At 40.5% G+C, this 23704-nt stretch overlaps 1 protein-coding gene across 1 annotated transcript in view; it reads right to left on the minus strand.

Moving 5' to 3' along the window:
• Nucleotides 1–11644: 11644 nt before the first annotated feature.
• The window catches only part of LOC128741320 (ubiquitin carboxyl-terminal hydrolase 38), a 32467-nt gene continuing 20407 nt past the window's right edge, over nt 11645–23704 (minus strand). Inside the window, exon 8 of the mRNA XM_053837052.1 lies at nt 11645–13113. Coding sequence (XP_053693027.1) covers nt 11787–13113 — 1327 coding nt within the window. The 3' untranslated portion in view covers nt 11645–11786. The remainder of the gene's footprint in view (nt 13114–23704) is intronic.

The raw sequence follows: 23704 nt of genomic DNA on the forward strand, positions 1-23704 counted from the left end.
GAAAAATACATTTTCAACTATATACAAATTTCAAATTGATTACATACTAATTTATAATTTCACTTCTTATTGCCTGATTTTACGGGATGCTCTGCGGATCGATCACATCATCTGGCTCATCGTTCACTACGGGATCAAATAGACAACACTTGTCTCTTATGTTAGCTGAATTCATAACATTGCCACCATGTAGCACTTTACGGTGATGAACGTTAATTAGCCGCCTTGTAAACGGGTAGAATTCGGGAATAACACTGCAGGATTTGTCGGACAGGCACAACCGGCCACCGAGGCGAATTACACTATTTAAATCCAGGTATGTGCTGAAGAGATGAAGGCGGGATCATTTTAACACTCTGCTATCACTGCACAAATTTTCCAGCTCTTCGGGAAAAGATTCGGCTTGAATCAATTTTACAAAAACAAATCTTGCTGCTTCCACTTCATCCGAAGCGCGAATAGGTTGACGAGCTCGGCTGATTTGGCTGGGCTCGCCTACGTTTCGAGCAAATCGCAAATAGATGTCGACGACATGTAGTAGACGTTGGTACGATGACAATCCTACAAGTAGCGTGTTGGGAGTTGTTTCTGCAACGGGTCTTATTTCCTTTTCTGCTACTGAGTTTGGGTCTAAAACAGGATGTTGTACTGGCCACTCTAAATTGGATAAAGATAACCAGAGGGGACCATGCTTCCATTTGCCGCTATCGACCAACTGGAACTGATCGGCAGGAAAATCGCGGGTAACACGATCCGCGGGATTGTCGACGCTAGCTACGTTGGTCCACATTGAACTGTGGGTTGCTGGCAGAATGGCTGAACCTCTATTTGCGATGAATGTTTTCCTAGTTTGGGGAGACACTTTCCGCCACTCCAGGACAGCGACAAATTTCTTGTTTAAACAGGAACCATGCACTGCGCTGAGTTCCAGTTGGGGAGTTGTGATTCGCTTACGTAGGGCTACTTTCAATTTCGATGCTAGTACAATGCTTTTAACTACACTGTCGAACGATTTTGGGGAAACATAAATGCGTGCGTCATAAGCTGCTGCTGACGCATCTGCATACCGATGCAATTCGACGGGACTAAACTAGGGCCGGAAAGTAAAACGATCGATGCGAAAGTCACGAAGTTCTGGTAGTTTATGGTGGAATATTGTCCACTTTGCTTGGTATTCACGAGTTTCTTCGTCGTTCCACTTCAACGACGGGAACCATAGATGCGGTAACGGGATGTTGGCCTGGACTATCACAGGTGTGAATGGAGGTTGGACGTTTATGAATTTATCGATTGATGTAACTGTCGCCGCATGACAAGTTACTAGTGACTGCTGAGTTTCTTCAGCATCGGCATCTGCAAGTTGCATGCCACAGGGAATTTTCTTCTGCGAAACGGTGTACGATCTGGGAGGTGTATCGCTGGTAGCTGTCCAGCCAAACACCGACTCAACTGGTAGAGGTTTATTAACAGTCGTATTAACTTGTAAAACACCAGGTGGTGAGCGACCAGAAACGGGATCGTCTTGAGCGCAATGATCACTGCGAAAGCATTTACTAAACAGCTTTTTATCGGTACGCGCTTTTTGACATCCTTTTATGTCTAATTCGTTAAAGACGGGACATTCAACCATTGGAAGTTTTTCTCTTTCACAAGCAGAATAGGGTGGGAGCATCTTCGGTGTAGCTTCAGCCATGACATTTGTGTTCATACGGAACTGGAAGGGATCCTTGTATCCGGAGTCGTGAATTCCGAACGAGGTGCGCTGGGGTTTTGAAGGTGACATTTGCGCAGCAGGAACGGGGACTGGCTGAGACATCTTTAACATCAGATTGGCTTTGATGCGGAAATATTGATTTTCCACTTTAGCTCGGCATTCCATATTCGCCGTAAAAAACTGATCGCTATCGTCAAGCTCTTCGTATTCCGACTGGATCATCTCAAACGCTTCGTTCAGCTTTTCTAAGCGTTCGAGTCTCAATGGCACTTGTTGTTGATGCTCATCTGGAGCATAGTTGACTATAAATTCATCAATTCGCTTTAATGCTTCTATAACGTTTTTCCGGTTTAACTCCTTCAGCTTCATTTTCTTCTCGACGGGCATTTTAGCAGATGACATCAGAACGGAAACAGTTTAAGTATGTTCTGGAACCAAAAAAAAGACCCAGGAAGTATCGCAAAACAGATTTTATTTACTTTGGAAAGGTACTCACCTGGTACCTCTTCCAAAAAGGCCTTGTATTTTTATCAAAAATTACAGGAACAAGATCGAGGTGCTATTCGGGGCGACAAATCTTTCACTGCGGACAACTGGTACTCAATAGCGGGAAAGAATGTTGAAGTAAATCGCCAAGAATGATCTCCAGTAGCATGCGGTTTCCAAAAGTGAGGTTAGATTTCTTCTCTTCGCACGAGCAGCGAAACGGGTTATGCAGATATCACAATTAGCCGGGTTGAGGTTATGTTTCCTCCTTCAGCACGTGGGATAAGCGGCTTGGGTATATATTTTTTTTCTCGAGGTCCTCTGTTACCCTCGTGTTGGGACGGATTAAGTAAATTCTTATTACTTGTGGGTAAATTTTCACTTTTTACGCTAGCGACGGGTTTTTAGCCAAATTGGTTCAAGAAGAAATCACTAATGCATTGTGCATTTCTTTTCGCTCGCGACGGGCCGGGTTTCGTAGCTTCCTCCTTCTTCAGCATGTGCAACGGTACAACGGGTAAACTAGCTTTTACACACGAGGTATTCGTCTTGAGACAGATTGGGCAATCGACTTTTACGTTGTGTGTAGATTTTTTTTTTTCATTCGCGACGGGACAGGCTTAATAGCTATCACAATTCATCGGGTTGATTCGGGATTAACTTCCTCCTCGGGCATGTAAAGTGCACAGTTCGGGCAAGATAGCTTTTCTCGAGGTCCTTGTTACCCTCGTATTGGGACTGGTTATGCGTCACTATTTTTTCGTATGCAATCACGAAAATCTTAGTTGCATTTTACTCACGACCGGACGGGCTTAGCTATCACAATATATCGGCTTGAGGTTATATCACCTCCTCGTGCATTGGGAATGACAGCTTTTCTAACGAGGTGCTTTGTTACCCTCGTGTCGGAACCAGGGATTTCACTAGTGACGGGACGGGCTTAGCAGCTATCACAGTTGAGGTTATGTTTCCTCCTCGTGCATTGGGAAAGATAGCTTTTCTCGAGGTCCTCTGTTACCCTCGAGTTGGGACGGGTTGGCCAAATATCTTCTACGTTGTGTTTAATTTTGTTATTCACTCACGACAGAACGGGTCTTCATAGAAATCCTGGTCACGGCACCAGAATGTTGGGTCAGGATTCTATATGGGGCTTCGGGATCACTTTACCATCTTATATTTTCAGCGCTTCTTCTTTTCAGGATCAGCGGAATTGGGCATTGGTAAGTATCTGGGAATTTACACTGGGCGAGCGAATAATCGGGTAAGTATTCTTCAATGATCGCAATTAATACGATGTTTATGGGTAAGTATCACTATTCACTAGTTTTATTGTCTAATTCGCTTCATTTTAGATGACACTTTTTAGTTCGTTTACTTAACGGGGCTTATTGCTAACTGGATCAGACGGGAGCAACTGTGGTAAACACGATGTTCTTTCTAACACGGTTTGTACTTGTCTGAATCCTAAAAAAATACTTGCAGTTTCTTTTATCGGGAAAACAGGACGGAAACTGCTAACTGCAACTGCATTTATTACAACTACTAACCTAACTGCATACTGAGTGTAATAATAAGTTTTTTATGTAAACAAATGAGTATAACTAACTGTCAGTCAAATTCTGCACACGATCGCTATAGTTTAGAACTGGGGTAGGAAAAGTGTAGGGTTTCCAACTGTTATACAATGTGCGTTGGAATCGGTTCATCTTATATGCAAAACCTAACAACACATATTATCAAGCTAGAAAGAATACAATATCGTTGTCTGCGTATAGCCTTAGGATGCATGCAACCGACCCATACGATGAGTCTTGAAGTGCTGGCGGGGATTCTACCGTTGAAGAATCGCTTTTGGGAATTGTCCTATCGTCTACTCATTCGATGTGAGATTATGAACCCATTAGTAATTGATAATTTCGAAAGACTGGTCGAACTTGAATTTCTGTCTAGATTTATGACTATATATCTTGACTACATGGCTCAAGATATCAACCCTTCTCAGTACACTCCCATAAATGTCGCATCACTAGATACTAGATACTTTCGGTATCCCGGATCAACTGCGATCGCAAGAGATTCCCAAAAAAAATTTCAATAAATTTAATAGTGTTGGTTGCGATAAGATGTATTATACTGATGGATCCTGCCTCGACGAGCCCACTAGCTTCGGTGTCTTTAACGAAAACTTTACTGCCTCTTACAAACTCGATGCTCCTGCTTCCGTGTATGTCGCAGAACTTGCTGCAATTCAATACTCCCTTGGGATCATCGAAACTATGCCCGCAGACCACTACTTCATCTTTACAGATTGTCTCAGTGCCATTCAGGATCTGCGTTCGATGAAGATGGCAAAGCATTCCCCGTATTTCCTGGGGAAAATACGGGAGCTTTTGAGTGCTTTAACTGATAAAAAATTTAAGGTTACCTTAGCCTGGGTCCCTTCTCATTGCTCTATACCGGGTAATGAGAAGGCTGATTCTTTAGCTAAGGTTGGTGCGATTGATGGCATTATTTATGATAGACCAATTGCCTATAACGAATTTTATAGTACCTAGCGTCAGAGGTCGCTCGTTAGTTGGCAAACATCATGGAATAGAGACGAGTTGGGACGATGGCTACATTCTGTCATTCCTAAGGTATTGACGAAAGCATGGTCCAAGGGATTGAATGCAAGTAGAGATTTAATTCGCGTGATGTCTAGACTTATGTCCAATCACTACACGTTAAACACGCATCTCTTTCGTATTGGGATTGTAGAGAGTCGCCACTGTATTTGCGGCGATGGCTTTCACGACATCGAGCATGTTGTTTGGTCGTGTGCCGAATTCTGTGATGCTAGGTCTAGGCCATCGTTTCCCAAATGGGGGTTCGCCAAAACTTTAGTTCGCTGCAGAATAGTATAGGGAAATACACCAGGGGGTTCGCGAACCGAAAAAGGTTGGGAACCGCTGGTCTAGGCTAACTGATTCCCTTCGGGCCCGAGGAAGACAGCCTAACGTCCCTGTACGAAATATTCTGGCTAGCCGAGATCTTCAGTATATGAGCCTCATATAAGAATTCCTGAAAAATGCTGACATAAAGATTTAAAAAAAAATCTGCATTTAATTCTCAGATTACTCGTCCCACACTCCACTGTACTGTAATAATACCATGTACTGGAGAGAGCAGACATGGCCCGAAGACAGTACGACGCTATCCGGCACCAAAGAACGCGGCGATCTGCACTATCGCCACTGATACAAATACAAATCCTTAATCCTCCTTTCCTAGCCCCCTCTATATTAAGAAAACTGTAAATACCTACTAACCCCAGTAAATCAGGTGTATCGATCATACCTTCTAACATAAATATAAGCAGTGCTCCTCGTGTACCATTTTTATAAAAGCCTTACGGCTCCTCTAAGCTACCGCAAACGAGCCAAATCAAATAAAAATGAGATAATAAAAAAGCAAGTGTACATAATTTGGACACTTCCATTTGATTTTGCTGTAAGCGTCCAAATTATGTAGAACTGGTACTGGGGTCCAAAATACGTTGGTTATTCTATATATTAACGTATAGACTCTGGGAGTTAGTAGTTCGATATTTATAATTAGTATTTTTTTCTGTGCAACCAGCTACTGCGTGACGCTCAGTTTACAAAATTTTTCATCGATGGTTGTTCTATTGCTATAAGGATTACCGATACGCAATGGTATTAATGGTTTGTTGGCATCAGGAAACGATGTCGCTATAAAAAAAAATCCCGATGAATACAAATCGCGTGTACGTATACGTGGCAAAGTGGCATTTTTGCGATCATCCATTGACGGTGGGAGTCTGCGGGCTCCCACCAGAGGCGAGTATTACAATAGTCATCTTGCGCTTCCTCTGCTGTACCGCTCATCTTTTCAGCATACCGATCGTAGTTCATCTAAAATATGGATATACCATCAGAACGTGCGCAGATTGAGAACTAAAATTGATGATGCTTTCTTGGCGATCAACGACTGTAACTTCGACGTCATCATGTTTACTGAAACCGGGCTCGACGATAACATCCTTTCAGTGCAGTTATTTGGTAGTGGCTTCAACGTTTTTCGTTGCGATCGCAGTTCATCGAACAGTAATAAACGTTCTTTTGGTGGTGTTTTGATTGCCGTCGCACGACAACACACGAGCTCGATCTTCGAAAGTGCCCACGGTAGATGTCTGGAGCAGATTTGCGTACGAGCGACTATCAACGGTTTGAAGCTTTTAATGTGTGCTATATATATTCCCCCGGACAAGACTAATGATAAAGCAATCATCGATTTTGTGAGTGCTGCGATGATCATTGTACTACATTAGTTTGCGGTGATTACAACCAACCCCGTATTGTTTGGGACTACAGCGATGGTGCTATTAGGCATAATAATTCCACGACACTCTCCACTGCGAGTGCCGCACTCATCGACGGCATGGATTTCCTGAATTTGAACCAGGCTAATTTACACCGTAATCATCTTGGCCGTGTGTTGGATTTAATATTTCACTCTTCCGAGTGTGATGTCACAGTCGATAGGTGTGTTGCTCCGTTGCTGCCGGTGGACTTACACCATCCCCCGCTGACTATTTCGCTTCCGTCTGGTATATACACCATGATGCTGCTCGTTTTTATGCTATTTCTGTGATGCGTGAGTTGAATTACCGCAGGATCGATTTGGTTGCCTTTTCTGCATATATCACTAGTATAGACTGGTTTGATGTACTGCGCAGCGACAATGTTGACTGGATGGCCGAACGTTTTTGTGAAATTATTCGTTCATGGCTTAGTGACAATGTGCCAGTTGTTAGACAGCCGCACTCCCCTGCGTGGAGTAACCGTCTTTTGAGAGTACTGAAACGGAAGCGAAACGCATGCTTGCGCAAGTTTCGTCGTTGGAAATCTGCAGCGACAAAAAATGATTTTAAGCGTTCTAGCGATGAATACCGTAGGTTGAATTCCAGTCTTTACAAATCATATGTTTTGAGAATCCAAACAGATTTGCGCAGGAATCCGAAAAAATTTTGGAATTTTGTAAATTCAAAACGAAAATGCCGCTCAACTACTACTGATGTGTACCTCGATGATGAGGAATCATGTTCGGGATCTGCTGCGTGTGAACTTTTTCGCAAGGTTTTTTTCTTCGGTATTCGCCGCTGAGACTGCTTCAGATGATAGTGCTTTGCGTGCTGCTGAAAACGTTCCTGCTGACCTTATTGATCTTGATATATTTGAAATTACACCACAAATGATTACTACTGCTGCAAAAAAATTGAAATGTTCGTATTCGGCTGGCCCGGATGGGATTCCGGCTGTTATTTTGTGTCGTTACATTGAAACTCTAGCTGCTCCTCTCTGCTGCATTTTCAACAAATCGTTTATGCAGGGCAAATTCCCGAATATCTGGAAATATACATATATGTTCCCGATTTTCAAGAGTGGTGACCGTCGGAATGTAAAGAATTACCGTGGCATAATTAACTTATCGGCTGCTTCCAAATTATTTGAAATAGTTGTTAGCACAGTTATAATGAGTACCACTAAGAACTACATAGATCCCGATCAGCATGGATTTGTACCTGGTCGTTCCGTGACTACAAACCTTTTGGATTTCGTGTCGAACTGTATATTGGAAACCGAACGTAAAGCACAAGTTGACGTAATATATACGGATTTGAAAGCAGCGTTTGACCGTATTGATCACCTTACACTGCTAACCAAAATTTAGCGCTTGGGTGCTACTCAGCAGTTTGTCACGTGGCTGAAATCATTCCTGTGTAATAGAGTTTTACAAGTCAAGCTTGGATCGGATTTATCATCTGCATTCACAAACGAATCTGGAGTACCGCAGGGTAGCATTCTTGACCTACTTCTCTTTATTATATTTTTCAATGACGCAGCTCATGCAATAGACAATGGATGTCGACTTGTTTACGCCGATGACTTCAAAATCTACTTGACGATTCGTAGCTTAGAAGATTGTTATCGTCTGCAGCTTTTAAAAGATAAATTTACGACGTGGTGTAAACTGAATTCCATGCTTATAAGCACTGCTAAATGTGAAGTAATTACTTTTTACCGAACTCAAACGCCGATTCTCTACGAGTATGCGATTAATGGGCAAGCGCTCAAGAGAGTGGATCACGTTAATGACCTTGGCGTTATTCTTGACAGAAAGCTGACATTCGACAGGCACCGCACGGCGATCGTGTCTAAAGCGAGTAGACAATTAGGGTTCATCGCTAGAATAGGACGGGACTTCAAGGATCCTCATTGCCTGAAAGCCTTGTACTGCTTTCTTGTACGTCCGATACTGGAAAATGTATGTGCGGTTTGGACCCCGCACCAGCTCGATTCGAACTTGCGGATTGAGCGTGTGCAGAGAAGATTCGTTCGTTTAGCTTTGAGGGATTTACCCTGGCGAGATCCTGCCAACCTGCCCTCTTACCCGGATCGTTGCCGTTTAATTGGTTTGGACACACTTGAACGACGTCGCAAATTACAACAGGCCTTACTCGTGGCGAAAGTGCTTAACCCTCTAACGGGTAAGACCGTCTGTAGACGGCCTTCGCTTTTGGTGCTCCAGAGTTACATACGAAATTTGTTTTGAATTGGCAATACGCAAAATGTGTTCAGAATAGATTTCTTGACATTTTGATATTAATATCACAACATTCTGACTATGCATTCAAAAGTTATCATCTTTCAAAAACAAAAATTTCGAAAAATTTCGAAAATAATTAATGCGCGAATATTCCCTTTTTTACTTTTGGAAAAAAAGGATATCTAGAACAAAATGATTGATCTTAAAATTTTTCTATGAGTAAATTTTATGCTATATTTCAATTTTGTAATGTATTCGAATTGAAAAAATATCTGGGTAGAGCGTTAGACATGAAAAACGAATAAGAGAAATTGGACTTTTTGTAACCTAGCGCTTTTCCAGATAATTATTTTTGCATGAAAATCAGAATTTAAGGTTCTTTTAAGTGCACTTTTATGATAAAATAGTCATTAGCTTGATCGCATCGTTTTTACGATGTTGCCCGTTAGAGGGTTAACGGTGAAATAGACTCCCCAAAACTGCTGTCTATGATGAACTTCCGTGCTTCACAAAGTATGCTGCGACCATCCTCGATGCTTGTAAACCAGTTTCACCGGACGAACTTTGGTTATTTTGAACCAACAGCGTTTTGTGTGAGAATTTTTAATAATGTTGAACATCTCTTCGAATTTGGCGAACCCATTTATATGTTTAAAAATAGATTAGCTAGTAGTAATCCATTTTAGTCGCTTCATTAAGACTTTTATGTCAGATGATGTACAATAAATAAACAAAGTGTGCGTAAGATAAATGTCAGCAATCTCTATGAAGGTAATCGCTACGCTGAACAGCATCAATATCACAGAAAATGCACGGACCACTACAAAAAAAACTGAATCCATAAACCTATAGCACAGAACAGAAGTGCATGTCCGAACCATTCGGCGATCAAAAATGGTAGGGCATGTTGCTGCTTCGTCGTAATTGTCTATTCCCGTCCTATCCAACACAAATAATTAAAAATATCAGTGATTTTTATGACACACAATGCAAAATTAGTTATTCCCTAATATTTTAGTTTGTTGAGTCAAAGTGAGCTGAGATCTATTGAAGTACTTTTTTTCATTAAAGAATTCCTAGCAGCCAAATTTCCTATGGTTTTTTGTGCGACGAAAAACAAAATGACAACTAATCGTTTTAATTTCCGTCATTCATAAAATGAAAATAACTCACGCAATGCATTGTCGAAAACTTGCATGACCAGCAGAAATTTTGCAGAATAACATTTGTCATGCCGTCCTTTTTTTTTGTGGGGTGTTGAGTTGGAGTTGCCTGGCAGCTTGATTTTCAAGGCTCGCCCCAAAAGAATAATAAATTTTAAATTTTAGCTTCTATCTTGCAACAGTACTCCAGACGGACTAGCCTATGTTGGCCGGTTGAACACTGGTTGGCCAGTACTGTCTTTAGATAGGTTTTCAAAATAAAACAAATTGACTGAAGTGCGATGTGGTTGTTCATGGTGGCTGAATATGAGTCTGAAGACGAGTGATAAGGTCAGATGAATAGATACGTCATGTCGAGTGTTTCTCCCGTCTTAGCTAAGAAACAAGTCGGGAAACAAAATCGATTTAAAGATTCTTTATAGGATTTTAGAATTTTTAAACTTTGTCTTTGTCTTTTTGAGTCTTTAGAGATAATGTCACCCACTAAAATATTATTTTACTAACATCATGCGTATATCTCCATCAACAGTGTACATACTTGATATGTGCATAACGGCAGTATATGCAGTGCATTGACGTGAATCTGATAAGAAAACTTTGTTCGCTTAATACTTCTGAAAACTTTAAGAAAACTCAATTGATTGACAAATGTATTAATGAATTTTTGAGTCACTGTCGACAAATCTAACACCCGCATCTAGGCAAGTTTTCATTTAGTATGCAATTATGTTATGTTTTTCGCTATAGAAATAATAATAAACTTAGTATAATATTTAAACCTATTAGAAAACTTTATAAATTTTGAATATCACTGGTTTGCTTACCTTTCTCTTGCCTTTTTTTTGTTGGCTTTACCTGGATTCTCTGTAGCCCGTCACATCACCTGAATCAGTTATTGGTCCATATTATTGTTGTTGTCATGTTATTCCAGATTCTTTTCTTGTTCAGGTCGTTTTAGATTGTCGACATTTACTCGGTCTTCCAGCGAAAACAAACTGGAAGGAAAAAAAGACGAAAACCCCTTGGACAATTACCCTGGATAGATTAAAATTCGCGGTTCGGGCAAGCCAAGTCAAAGGTAATATCTTTGTGATTAACCATCCCAAAAGCCCTGAATCAATAGAAAGTATGTATACAAATTAAGATTCGTAAATCGAATCTTCAAACGTCTTGCTACTATTTTGAACGTTCTATCAAATTGATTCAAAAATACTTTTGGTACGCTTCACCACATTTGGCATCACTAGTGTGCATCTTTCATTTGTGTAAAGATACAAACCAGCCCTGGGACCTGGTTGCAGTTAAGCATTCCTCAAGGTTATGCCATGCCCAGGGAATAACATTTGTCATGCCGTCCTACACCAATATATGCGCGCTAGCTTCGTAAACATTATTGTGATTTTTAGTTATGACGATGAAAAATTTTGATGGACGGATTTTAAAACGGTACGACGAACTTAAGAAATAAAATCAGTTGCGTAATTTCAATAAAATACTTTACCAATCGATTTTCAGTGAATTCAAAGTGCACGGATCGGAAAGTAAATGTGTTTGAGTCAAATCAGCACCCGAACTTTTACGCTCAGACGTCATAACCCTCTAACAGAGAATACTAAAAAAGATATTTGATATCAATCTGATATACACATTACAAGACATTTTCATTCCGGTTTTAAAGATTTATTTAAGATTAATGAATTTATTTGAACGACAAGTAGTTATTTTGCTGCTCTACCAAACGAGACACTTTCAAAAATATGTTATCCGGTTACTGCAACACGCCTCAAGCACTCCTCATGGTTTGTAGCAATCGATTAGTAGATAAAACGGTTATTATAATTTATTTTGCTCCCACATGAGTTCGGTGGCGGATCGTCGTTGTCTGAGTCGTAATTTTTTGGCAAAACAATTTTATTGGTGCCTGTACGATGTTTGGTTACTTTTTTGTTTTCATTACGCATTTCCTCATTGTATGATTGATTATCACCGACTATAATGTCACGTAAATGCGGGGGGAGTTCTTCAAGCTCGGGAAGCTGACAATCCTCGGCCGATTTTAAAAGATTAGATGGCGATTTAACGACTGCTGGATCATCCATATCTTCATCTAGATCTAAGCAATGGGCGTTGTTTCCATCGGTAACCGAAGACAAAAGCATTTGATAGAACAAAATGTATGGTGTATTCGGGCTGGACAATGAATGCAACTCATCAGCGGAGCACTTTGTGACAAAGTTATCGTTGAATTTGTACCAACAGTCTGATTTATCTTGTGCGTAGGTATAATAATGTCCAGAATCCATACTTGTCCCCGCATGCACTACTGCTGCATATAACGAGTATTGCATGACAGAGGAATGCCCAGTATCCGTAACTATTCGCAGGGATATCATTTCATCATGCAGCACTTTATTCATTAGTTTTGCCCTGGTGTGTCTCTGTTGATCGTATCGAAAGTGTTTCAGGGTAAGAATCAAATTTCTCGGCGATTTCAAGATACGAATGGAACGCTCGCCGTCACACAATTTTTTACATTTATCACAGAAATATTGATTATCTCCTATCAGCTTTTCTGAGGAACAATAAAAATCAAGTAGTTTTTGAACTGAATATTCTATTCCTAGGTCACTCGATTCCGGAAATGAAAGCTCAAATGATCGGAACGCATCCAGGTTCGTACTTTGAGACCCGCATTCATTACACTGGTAGGTTACAAACAATTTACCACCGAACGTTTTTTGTATAAGCGTAGGTGGAAGCAACGACTCATTGCATGGCACGATGCTCGCTACTTGTTCACCGGTTGACTGGTCATTCTGAGTAATTCCGATTACACTGGGGAGTGATTCTTTGATATGCGATTTTTTGTCGTTGCACGTCCAGTGGGTTTCAACATTACTATCAATAAATTGATCTTTTATAAGCTTTTTCTCTTGCTCGTGAAGCTTTTCCAAGAGATAACCAAGGAATTCGGACGAGTCTTGTTGATAACCTGGAACAAAATCTGGGGGGCGCGCCGCAGCAAGTAAAGCTCGCGGAGTCAACTCCGGTCGTGCTGAGTGGAGCAATAAAGCCAAAAGCTTCTGAATTTGTGAAAATAACGGGGCATCGATTTTTGATAACAGAACTTCTCTACTGAACCTAAAATAAGAAAAGAAAACTTTCAGTTTACACCCGCATATTCAGAATCAATAGGTCTTAATCCTTATATTGTGCCCTAACAAATAAACGACTGGATCATTTGGTACTTTAGAACAGAAATGGCCAAACTGCGGTCCGCGGGCCGCATGCAGCCGCATTTGAGTTCGTTCATGCGTCCCGCGGAGTGACGGAAGACATTATGGTGGGGAGTTTTAAGATATATTTCTTAACGACTGAGGGGACATTTAGTTTAATTATGACATGTTGTAGTACAATAGCGGTGTATAAAACTGAAAATGTCAATATTTTTTTGAATCGATGGTTCTACAATTGATGGAGGGACGGTAGAGGAAAGTAATGAAATTTTTGTGAATGGAGGGGAAAAAGTGGAATGGAAGCGGGGAAGGGGGGGGGGGGGTAATTGGAAGCTACGCTTAACAAGTTGTCGTTGACTCCTACCTTTTGTCCAATGCTGGAAGGTTCCAGCCAGGTTCCAGACAACTTGTGAGGAGTAGCTACCAATTACCCCCCCCCCTCCCCCTCCCGCTTCCTTTCCACTCTTTCTCCGCCTTTCCCAAAATTTACATTACTCCTACCGTCCCTCCATCAATTGTAGAACCATCGTTTCAAAAAAACATTAAGGGGGACCCTACTCTGGAAGACCGAAAAATAATAGATTTTCGTAATTTTTTTTCAGATGATAGAATTATTTTGGTTATTATTATGCAGATGGCAGGTGGGAGCGTGAATGCCCTCAAGAAAATAGTTCCTTGTTGGCGGTACATGCCGGGAACCAACGGAATATCGTATCGAATATCGATTTCAAGAATGATTTTGAAGCTTTAGGTCAATACCTAAATTGTTACGTAGGGTTTTTTGAAAATTCGAAAAATTACCAAAATGGCGGCAATTTTCCCAAGAGAAAGATGTCTTTTCATCAAAAATCGCCAATTAAGAGCTCATAAAAAATTGAAAAATTGAGATATCAAAAAAAGGCTACGTAACAATTTAGATAATTCATTTTTACATGCTGAAAAAAAATTTCAGCCAAATCGGTTCACTAGATTCTGAGGTACACGTACCGCCAGCTAAAGAAACATGGTTTCGGGGAAAACATGTTCAAAGTTTTGTACAGCAATGGACTTCGCTTGAAGTGACTCCACAATATTTGCCGTAAGTTTTCAACTAGATTAGATATCAAAAAATCCTTTTGGCATGACCTTTCTGAAGGTATCAAAAATGCAAAAAAATTAAATTCGATTTTTCCGACTTTGCAAAGTGGGGTCCCCCCTTAATATTAACAGACTAATCTCAAGTTTTTAGTCTTGACCTTGAAATGCGGTCATACATATATATTAATATTTTTTAAAACGATGGTTCTACAATTGATGAAGGGACGGTAGGGGAAAGAAATGAAAATTTTTGGTGAAGGTGGGGAAGAGCGGCAAGGAAAGGGGGGGGGGGAATATTGGTAGCTACGCTTGACAAGTAGTCATTTTGACTCCTACCTTTTGTCCAATGCTGGAAGGTGCATGAGTCGAACCAAGCTCAGATCTCAGATTATAGCTTGGTTCGACTCATGCACCTTCCGGCATTGGACAAAACTGCCGGTGGAAGCATAACTGTCCCATGTTACATTTTGTCATTTTCGACATTTTGTTGTCTAACGCTATAATTATATATATATTTTTATAATATGAATCGAAAACATAGTGTTTATACTAGAAAAACTCGAAAAAAATTGAAGTCAATTTGTCCCACTGGAAAAATGGACACATATTTGTCCCGCATATACCTTTTCATATAAAATGGTTTCAAGTTGTATACAAAATTTAGTGAAGTTTTTCAACATTATCTCAAAGAGGGATGAATAATAACATAAAAACTAAATAATTTTGGAAAAATCAGTCTTTCAACTTTGAGTGCGATTTTCTCATTTTCGTGTTTTGTAGCATGGGACAGATATGCTTCCGGCGGCAGAAAAGGTAGGAGTCAAAATGACTACTTGTCAAGCGTAGCTGCCAATATCCCCCCCCCCCCCCTTTCCTTGGTGCTCTTCCCCACCTTCACCAAAAATTTTCATTTCTAATGCCTGACCGCAATTCAAGGTCACAGACTAAAAACACGAGATTTTAATTAATGAAAATGTTAATAAATGGATTTTCCCATATAAATTCATATAAATTTCAAGCAAATTTTGCGCATATCGGATCGCTCGTGCCATCAAAACAGACTAGCGCTGGAAAACCATTATTTTTGCCATTAAGTATGTTTATGGCGCTACTTTTGTACTGTTTCTTTGATCTCATCTCGTTTTTTTAACTCTCTCATATAGGTATTTCTAGGAATCACTTAACTATAAAAAAAAACTAAATAAGATGTTGATAAAGTAAATTAAATGACCCTTACAAATATTTACGCACGCTAGGAGGAAAAATATTGTACGCAGTACGTTCTTATGACCTTTACGGTTAACCCTTAAATGCGCACGCTGAAAAAATTCATTTTAAAAAAAACTTACTTATCTAAAGGCGGTAAACATAATTTACTTTGGGGATGTTTTTCACTATGTTGTTTTAAAGCAACATTGCGCATTTAAGGGTGTAATAAGCATTTCGGAGAATAAGGAACTGATATTTAAAAATATAGTCAACTTAATTATAGATGTTCCTGACAAATAAAAAATAATTATTGTTGCAGTAAACAACAATTGTTGCCAGGCCACACCGCTAGGTGGATTAATTCGGGTTTTTTAAAGCAAAGCGGTGCTACTTCATATGAAACCAAAGCTTCATTGATGAGTGACGATTTACAATTGAAGATCACGCTGTCAGGATCCATTGAAATGACTTTTAGGGTAAGACGGGGCAAAGAGTGTCACTTAAGCTCAAACTGTGCTAGATAAAAAAATACCAGCATTTTAACTTCAATTTCCAAGAGCTTTGAAAAAGACCCTTTTTCTGGTAGTGGAAAAACACCGCAGAAAAGTGTGTCAATTAATGGGGCAAAAAGTGTTACGTTTTTAAATACGTTGGTTTAACTTAGCAGGATTCAGTAAAGTTATTTAAAATAGTGAAAAACAATTGTAGTTGCATGTTCTGATTCACGGCTAACCTTTGGTAAACGGCTGGATAATGCGAAATATAGACCCCATAGTGGTCGTTAGCCTCTTATCCAGCAACTCCGATCCCGACCTCCTCGTGGTACCAGCCGGAATACGAGCAACCTTAGCGGAGATCGGGTAACCAACCCCGGTGGAAACTAAGGTCGTATACTAACCGGGAAGGAGGTATAGTGAGTCTCGGCACTATGAGATGACAGCCCCATCGCGAGACTCGGTAGTGTTGCCCCAGTACGGCTACACACCTAAATTAAATTTAAACTAACAACATTCAAGCATATTCGGAGCGGAATATTCGGCATCGACCTAGGTGACGGAACAAGGAGACTCGGGACTTGGAACTACAGATCGCTAAATTTCGCAGGTTGCGAGCGGGTGCTGATTGAACAACTGGAACCCCGCAAACTCGGCATCGTAGCTGTGCAGGAAATCTGTCGCAAAGGAGAGAAGGTATGGAAGATTCGTGGCGGAAAGGCCCAGTTTTACCAAAGCGGTGGCGCTACCAACGAACTGGGAACGGGCGTTGTAGTGCTGGACGGAATGCAGGATCGCGTGATAGATTGGAAGACGATCAACGAGAGAATGTGTGTATTGAGGATAAAGGGCAGTTTCTTCAAATATAGCATCATTAACGTGCACTGCCCGCACGAAGGTAGACCCGACGATGAGAAAGAAGCGTTCTACGCGAGGCTGGAGGCAACGTACGACAGCTGCTCGTCACGGGACATCAAGATCGTCATCGGGGATATGAACGCCCAGGTCGGTAGGGAAGAAATGTATAGACCGGTGGTAGGACCCCATAGCCTGCACACCGACACAAACGATAACGGCCAACGATGTATAAACTTCGCAGCTTCCCGAGGCCTGGTGATCCGAAGCACGTTTTTCCCGCGCAAAGATATCCACAAAGCCACCTGGAGATCACCTGATCAACGTACAATGAACCAAATTGATCACGTTCTCATAGAGGGCCGGTTTTTCTCTAACATCACGAACGTACACTCCCGTCGGGGTGCGGATTTTGATTCTGACCATTACCTAGTAGCAGTACATGTGCGCTCAAAGCTGTCCACCGTATACCGGATACGTCAAAGCCGCCCTCTTCGGCTGAACATCAGGCAGCTAGATAACCCACAAGCTGCCGAGAACTACGCGCGAGTACTGAATGAGGCACTACCTTCTTCCGAGGAGTTAGGTGCTTCAAACCTCGAAGACGGTTGGGGCAGAATACGCTCGGCCATCGGAGAGGCCGCTACCGCGGCACTAGGTATTGAACCTCGGAGTACACAAAATGATTGGTTTGATGGGGAATGCCAACAAGCGGTGGAGGAGAAGAAAAATGCTTGGAAAAATTATCTAAGTATTGCCACTAGAGAGAACCTGGCCAAATACGAGCTAGGAACCAGTTAACCACGATCCTGAGGAGAAAAAAGCGCCAAAAGGAGGACAGAGATCGTGAAGAATTAGAGCAACTATTCCGAGCTAATGACACGCGCAAGTTTTATGAGAAGGTGAACCAAACTCGGAAGGGCTACACACCGAAACCTGACATGTGTAGGGACGAGGGAGGGAATCTAATTACAAACGAGCGCGAGGTGGTCGACAGGTGGAAGCAGTTCTTCGATGAACACCTCGATGGCGAAGTCGCAGAAGGAGGCGGAACGGAAATTAACCTAGGAGCGCCCATGGAAGATAGTAATGTCCTAGCACCTGATCTCCAAGAAGTCAAACGAGAAATCAGGCTGCTGAAGATCAATAAAGCCGCTGGGAAGGACCGCCTACCGGCAGAGCTTTATAAACATGGCGGAGAAATGCTAGCAAAGGCTCTACACTGGGTTATTTCGAGGATTTGGGAGGAGGAAAAGCTACCGGAGGAATGGATGGAAGGAGTGGTTTGTCCCATCTACAAAAGGGGTGATCGGCTAGACTGCTGCAACTATCGTGGTATTACGCTGGTAAACGCCGCCTACAAGGTACTCTCCCAGATCCTGTTACGCCGGCTGTCACCGATAGCACAAGATTTCATAGGGAATTATCAGGCGGGTTTCATGGGGGCTCGCGCAACTACGGACCAAATTTTTACTATCCGACAGATCTTGCAGAAATGTCGGGAGTACAACGTGCCCACGCATCACATCTTTATTGATTTCAAAGCAGCATACGATACAGTCGATCGAGACAAGCTATGGCAGATAATGCACGAATACGGTTTTCCGGACAAACTGACGCGACTGATCAGAGCTACATTGGATCGAGTGATGTGTTTCGTACGCATCTCTGGGACACTCTCGAGTCCCTTCGAGACGCGACGAGAGTTGAGACAAGGTGACGGTCTATCCTGCATGCTGTTCAACATCGCTTTTGAGGGGGTGATCCGACGAGCGGGCATCGAAACGAGAGGCACGATTTTTACCAAGAGTACTTCTAGGCTTTGCAGATGATTTCGATATAATTGCTAGGAACTTTGCGACGGCGGAGGCAATCTACGCCAGACTGAAAGCGGAGTCTAGGAGAATTGGGCTAAAAATAAATGCGTCGAAGACCAAATACATGAAAGGAAGAGGCTCAAAGGATACAAACGCGTGCCTCCCACGGACGGTAACGTTGACGGCGACGAACTAGAAGTGGTAGAGGAGTTCGTGTATTTGGGATCGCTGGTGATCGCGGACAACAACACTAGTAAGGAGATCCAGCGGCGCATCCAAGCGGGAAATCGGGCCTACTTTGCCCTTCGTAAAACGCTACGATCAGGAAGCATACGCCGCCGCACGAAGCTAACAATGTACAAAACCATTATTAGACCGGTAGTTCTTTATGGACTTGAAGCCATGACGCTGCTTACGGAGGACATACGCGCCCTTGCCGTGTTTGAGCGGAAAGTGCTGCGGACGATATTTGGCGGAGTACAAACTGAAAGCGGAGAGTGGCGGAGGCGTATGAATCACGAGCTACAGGCACTGCTTGAGGAGACTCCCATCGTACATCTAGCGAAAGTTAGCAGGCTACGGTGGGCCGGACACATCGTAAGGATGCCGGACGACAGTGCGACGAAAATAGTCCTCTTCAACAACCCCACCGGCACCAGGAACAGGGGGGCCCAACATGCACGATGGCTCGACCAGGTCGAAATCGATTTGCGACTTCTGAGACGACTAGGAAATTGGTGGCCCAAGACCGAGTTGAATGGAGACGAGTGCTTGAAACAGCACGAGCCACCCCGGCTCTATGCTGCTGAAGAAGAAAAATGTTTTGATTCACTTGAACAAGTTTTGCAGTTACGTTACGGAAAACCGGGAGAAAAATATTTGCGGTTAAACGGCATGTCTCAGCTTGTAGTCTTCGGCAAACTTTTTAATGGAAAAATGATGCATCTTTTGAAGGGGTCGTCCGATATTTAGGTGTTACCTTAATAACAATTTAAGTATTAACTTTTCGAGTAAATTTTTTTTCACCTTTTTGGTTTCAATATTTTAAAGATAAGCCAATTTCAAGTATTTTTTCTGAATATATCAAACTTCTACCTCTTACCCATTTTCAGCAATAGACCTTTGTTTATAAACGACCCCTCAAATCACATTTCTTCTTCTAAGATGTTTATTTCAACAGATGTTCTAGAAAACATTTTGCACATAAATGAGAAATATTTTTTCTGAAGACTGTTTTGCTTTATCTGTATTAAATTAAAAAGATATAACTGATTTTAGGTTAAAAACCCGAATTAATCCAACTAGCGGCGTGACCTAGCCTTTCTACTGCCACAATATTATTTTTAATTTCTTAGTAACATCGATAATTGTTTATATATTTAAATATGCGTTCCTTATTTTTCAAAATCCTTATTTACCAGTAAAATTCTCAACGTACTGCGTACTAATTATATTTTCTTTCCTGGGGGGCGTAAATACTTGTAAGCGTCATTTAATTTACTTTATGAACACCTTATTTATTTTCATAATATTTACGTGATTGATAGAAACATATATGATAACACAAAAGATAATTTTTGCAGACTTGAATGAATATATATGTAGAGAAATAGAAATTAACCCTCTAACGGGTCTACAGACGGGCCTAACTTTTGGGCTTCAGAGCCAAACACGCAGCTTGTTTTGAATTGACAATAAGAAAAATTTGTTCATAACAGATTTATTAATATTTTGATATTAATACTATGCGATCAAGAATTAGCAAGTTTCAAAAACAAGAATTCAGAAAAATCACAAAACAAATTATTGCGCGAAAATTTCCTTTTTCACTTTTGAAGAAAAGGATATCTAAAACAAAATGGTTGACCTCAAAATTTTATTATAAGTTCGCTTGACTTCAATTTTGCAATATATCTCAATTTGAAAAAGTAACTAAGTAGAGCATTAGTAGCAAGTAGATGCTTGTCATTTCCGATTTCTATATTAAAACATGATACATGACATAAGACTTCTGTCTTTTAAAGTGTCACTAACGAAAATAAATCGTACAAAATTACTAGAACCTTTTCTTTCTATTTATCATATACAAATTGTATATTAAAAATAGCTCAAGCATCTATTGATTGGAAAATCATCTTTTGATGCGCAAAATTGGTTTGAAATTTGTATAGATTCTGTGGGAAAATCAACTCATTAGCATTTTTAATCCTATACAACACTATACCTAAATGCTTAAATTAACTGCTTTTCTTCGCTTTTTGCTTTTCTTGTCCAATTGCGATTAACAGCAAGTGAAGAAAATCACAATTAAAATCTGAAAGAAAAGAAAAAACTTTTTTCCGAATAAATTGCACTATTAATATTTTCGCCGACGACTTGCAGGCTTCATTAGTGTCTGTTCTCGAGACGTGCAAGTGCAAGTCGTAGGCGAAATACGTATCTGTCGCAAATAGATATTAATAGTGGAATTTGTTCGGAAAAAGCTTTTTCTTCTCTTTAATTTCAGGTTTCATATTTCGCTAAGACGCTTCAAAAACTTCAGACAATTGAAATGTTTCTCGCTTTTCTTGAATTTCAGCGCAAATTTCAAAATTGCAAATTGTAAACACATACACATACACATACATACAAACATACATGTCTCTCGTGCTACGTTAAAGAAGAAATTTCGTCTTGTTATATCTGCCTCATAAGTATTTAATCAGTGTGTATAAATTAGGTGTATTGTTTGTGAATTAGCGCATAGGATAGTATATAAGCAATGTTGTACTGTAGGATGTCATCACAGAACAGAAATGAAAGTAGAAATCCAAACACGTACATGCTACTTTCTACAGATGCTAGCGAACCTGGCGGTAGCGAGTCACTTTTTTCCACGAAAACACACGGACGCATACGAATGCACACGAAAGCATGTGAAAGCTGCTATGCGATTGGCAGCGAGCGTTCTGCTTATATTGCTGTTAGTCGCTTTTATGCGAAAACCTTCCCAAAGAAAAAGAAAAACAAAAAAGACTCTGTTACCAGTTTTGATCGCCGAATCGTTCGGACTTCCACTTCTGTTCTGTGATGTCATGTTATCTGTTGTACAATTAAAAGATGAGAGGTTTTGTGCCCACGGGAGAAGATACAACGTCATAGAGTATCACTCCCGAGGGCTTTTCCCTACTCCACAGAAAATAAACAAAATAAACAAAGTACCGTTTTAAATACATACATATACGTATACATGCATTCATACACACACATGGAATACAATCGACATTTGATATATTTTGATTATCCACGTTTTAACGGTTTAATATACGGTGCTTAGGTGTTAAAGTTTGAATAACTTTTGAATGAATCGTCCGATTTTCAAGCACACGGTTTCCTTTGATAGATCTCAACAGTAGTTTTCAAGTAATAATAAATTGTAGAATGTTTTTCATTGAGTTACTGCTAATATGTTACAAAAATATGTTTTAAATACTATTTTTTTACATTTCTTTATGTAACTATCAAACCAAAAGCCCAACTGTCATGAAATTTAAAAGTTAAGAGTTTGAAAGGCTCCAATTTTGTTCAAATCGGTTAAGCCCGGAGAAAATGGAGTCTCATATATTTCGTAGTTTTATACATAACTTTTGAACTAAAAGTCCGATTAGTATGAAATTCAATAGCGAACAATGGGACACCTAGACCTTTCATTTGACACTATGATCATTAATATCGGTGCAACCATCTCTGAGAAAAGTTGGCTCAATCCAAAGCGTCACACACACATACACACATACATACATACATACACACACATACACACAAACTTGCACTTTTACCCCACTACCGGGGCAAAAGTGCGAATACCGCGGGGCAAAAGTTCAAAGCTAGAATCCATGAAATTAGCCCAGCAGTAGCTAACAAACCCATATTATCTTCAATCTGCGTTATGTTTCGGTAAGGAATATTCTCAATTTGCACCTTTTCTATTTTGCGCTGGTGTATTGCAGCCTCCGTTAGATCGAAACTTTTCCAAACGTTTGTTTTTTGTTTCATCAGCGAAAACATATTGTTTTTTTTTTCGGCCAACATCTGTAGAGCACACAGTTTTCTGCAGATCTTTCATTTCTAGTATCTGTGATATAGTGCCTAAAGCTGTATATAATTAGCTATACATTTTTGCCTCGTCCATGAATCGCACTTTTGCCCCGTCCGTGAATCGAACTTTTACCCCGTTAGGCGCTTGACGGGGTTAGATTAAATTACGGAAAAGCGGAATATATTTTGTAAATTATTTTCACCGTATTTTTAAAACAGATATGTGAGTGATGTAAAACTCTGCTACAAATTTTCAACAAGTAATATCCTCCTGTTGATATCGTATTTGCCGTATAAAGAAAAATTACATCAAAACCGCCCTAAAATAACATTTGCACATAACTCAGCAACTATGCTTCGTAAGCAACCAAAGTTTACGTTAGATTCAAGCTGTCAAAGTAGTCACCCATCCATGCCAATGTAGAAAATTTACTCGGAATCTGCACCGATAAATCATTGAATCGCACTTTTACCCGCATCGCACTTTTACCCCTCCTTACTCTGTAGGGGAATGTCGTCGTGGTTGGGCCATCTTTTGGTCCACAAATCTCACTTCAAAAGAAACTTTGAAAATTTAATAAAGGTGTTATTAATAGTTCGTATTTAGACCTTTGTTAAATTTCCAAAGTTTCTTTTGAAATGAGATTTGTGGACCAAAAGATGGCCCAACCACGACGACATTCCCCTACCTTTATACTATCTATACCTATAAAAATGGATTTCTGTCTGTCTGTCTGTCCGTATGTTCCTTATAGAATCAAAAACTACTGAACCGAAATTTGCATATAGGGGTTTTTGGGGCCAGGGAATTCTTCTTATGGTTAGGGACCCCACCTCCCATACAAATTCAACAAAAATTACTGCATAACTTGAGAACTAATCAAGCAAATGGAACAAAATTTGACATGTGGGTGTTTTTGGATGCAACAATTTTTGCTGTGGTGAATTGAGACCTCTACCGTCTTTA

The sequence above is a fragment of the Sabethes cyaneus genome, chromosome 3 (genome assembly GCF_943734655.1).
Source record: "Sabethes cyaneus chromosome 3, idSabCyanKW18_F2, whole genome shotgun sequence".
Classification (NCBI taxonomy): domain Eukaryota; kingdom Metazoa; phylum Arthropoda; class Insecta; order Diptera; family Culicidae; genus Sabethes; species Sabethes cyaneus.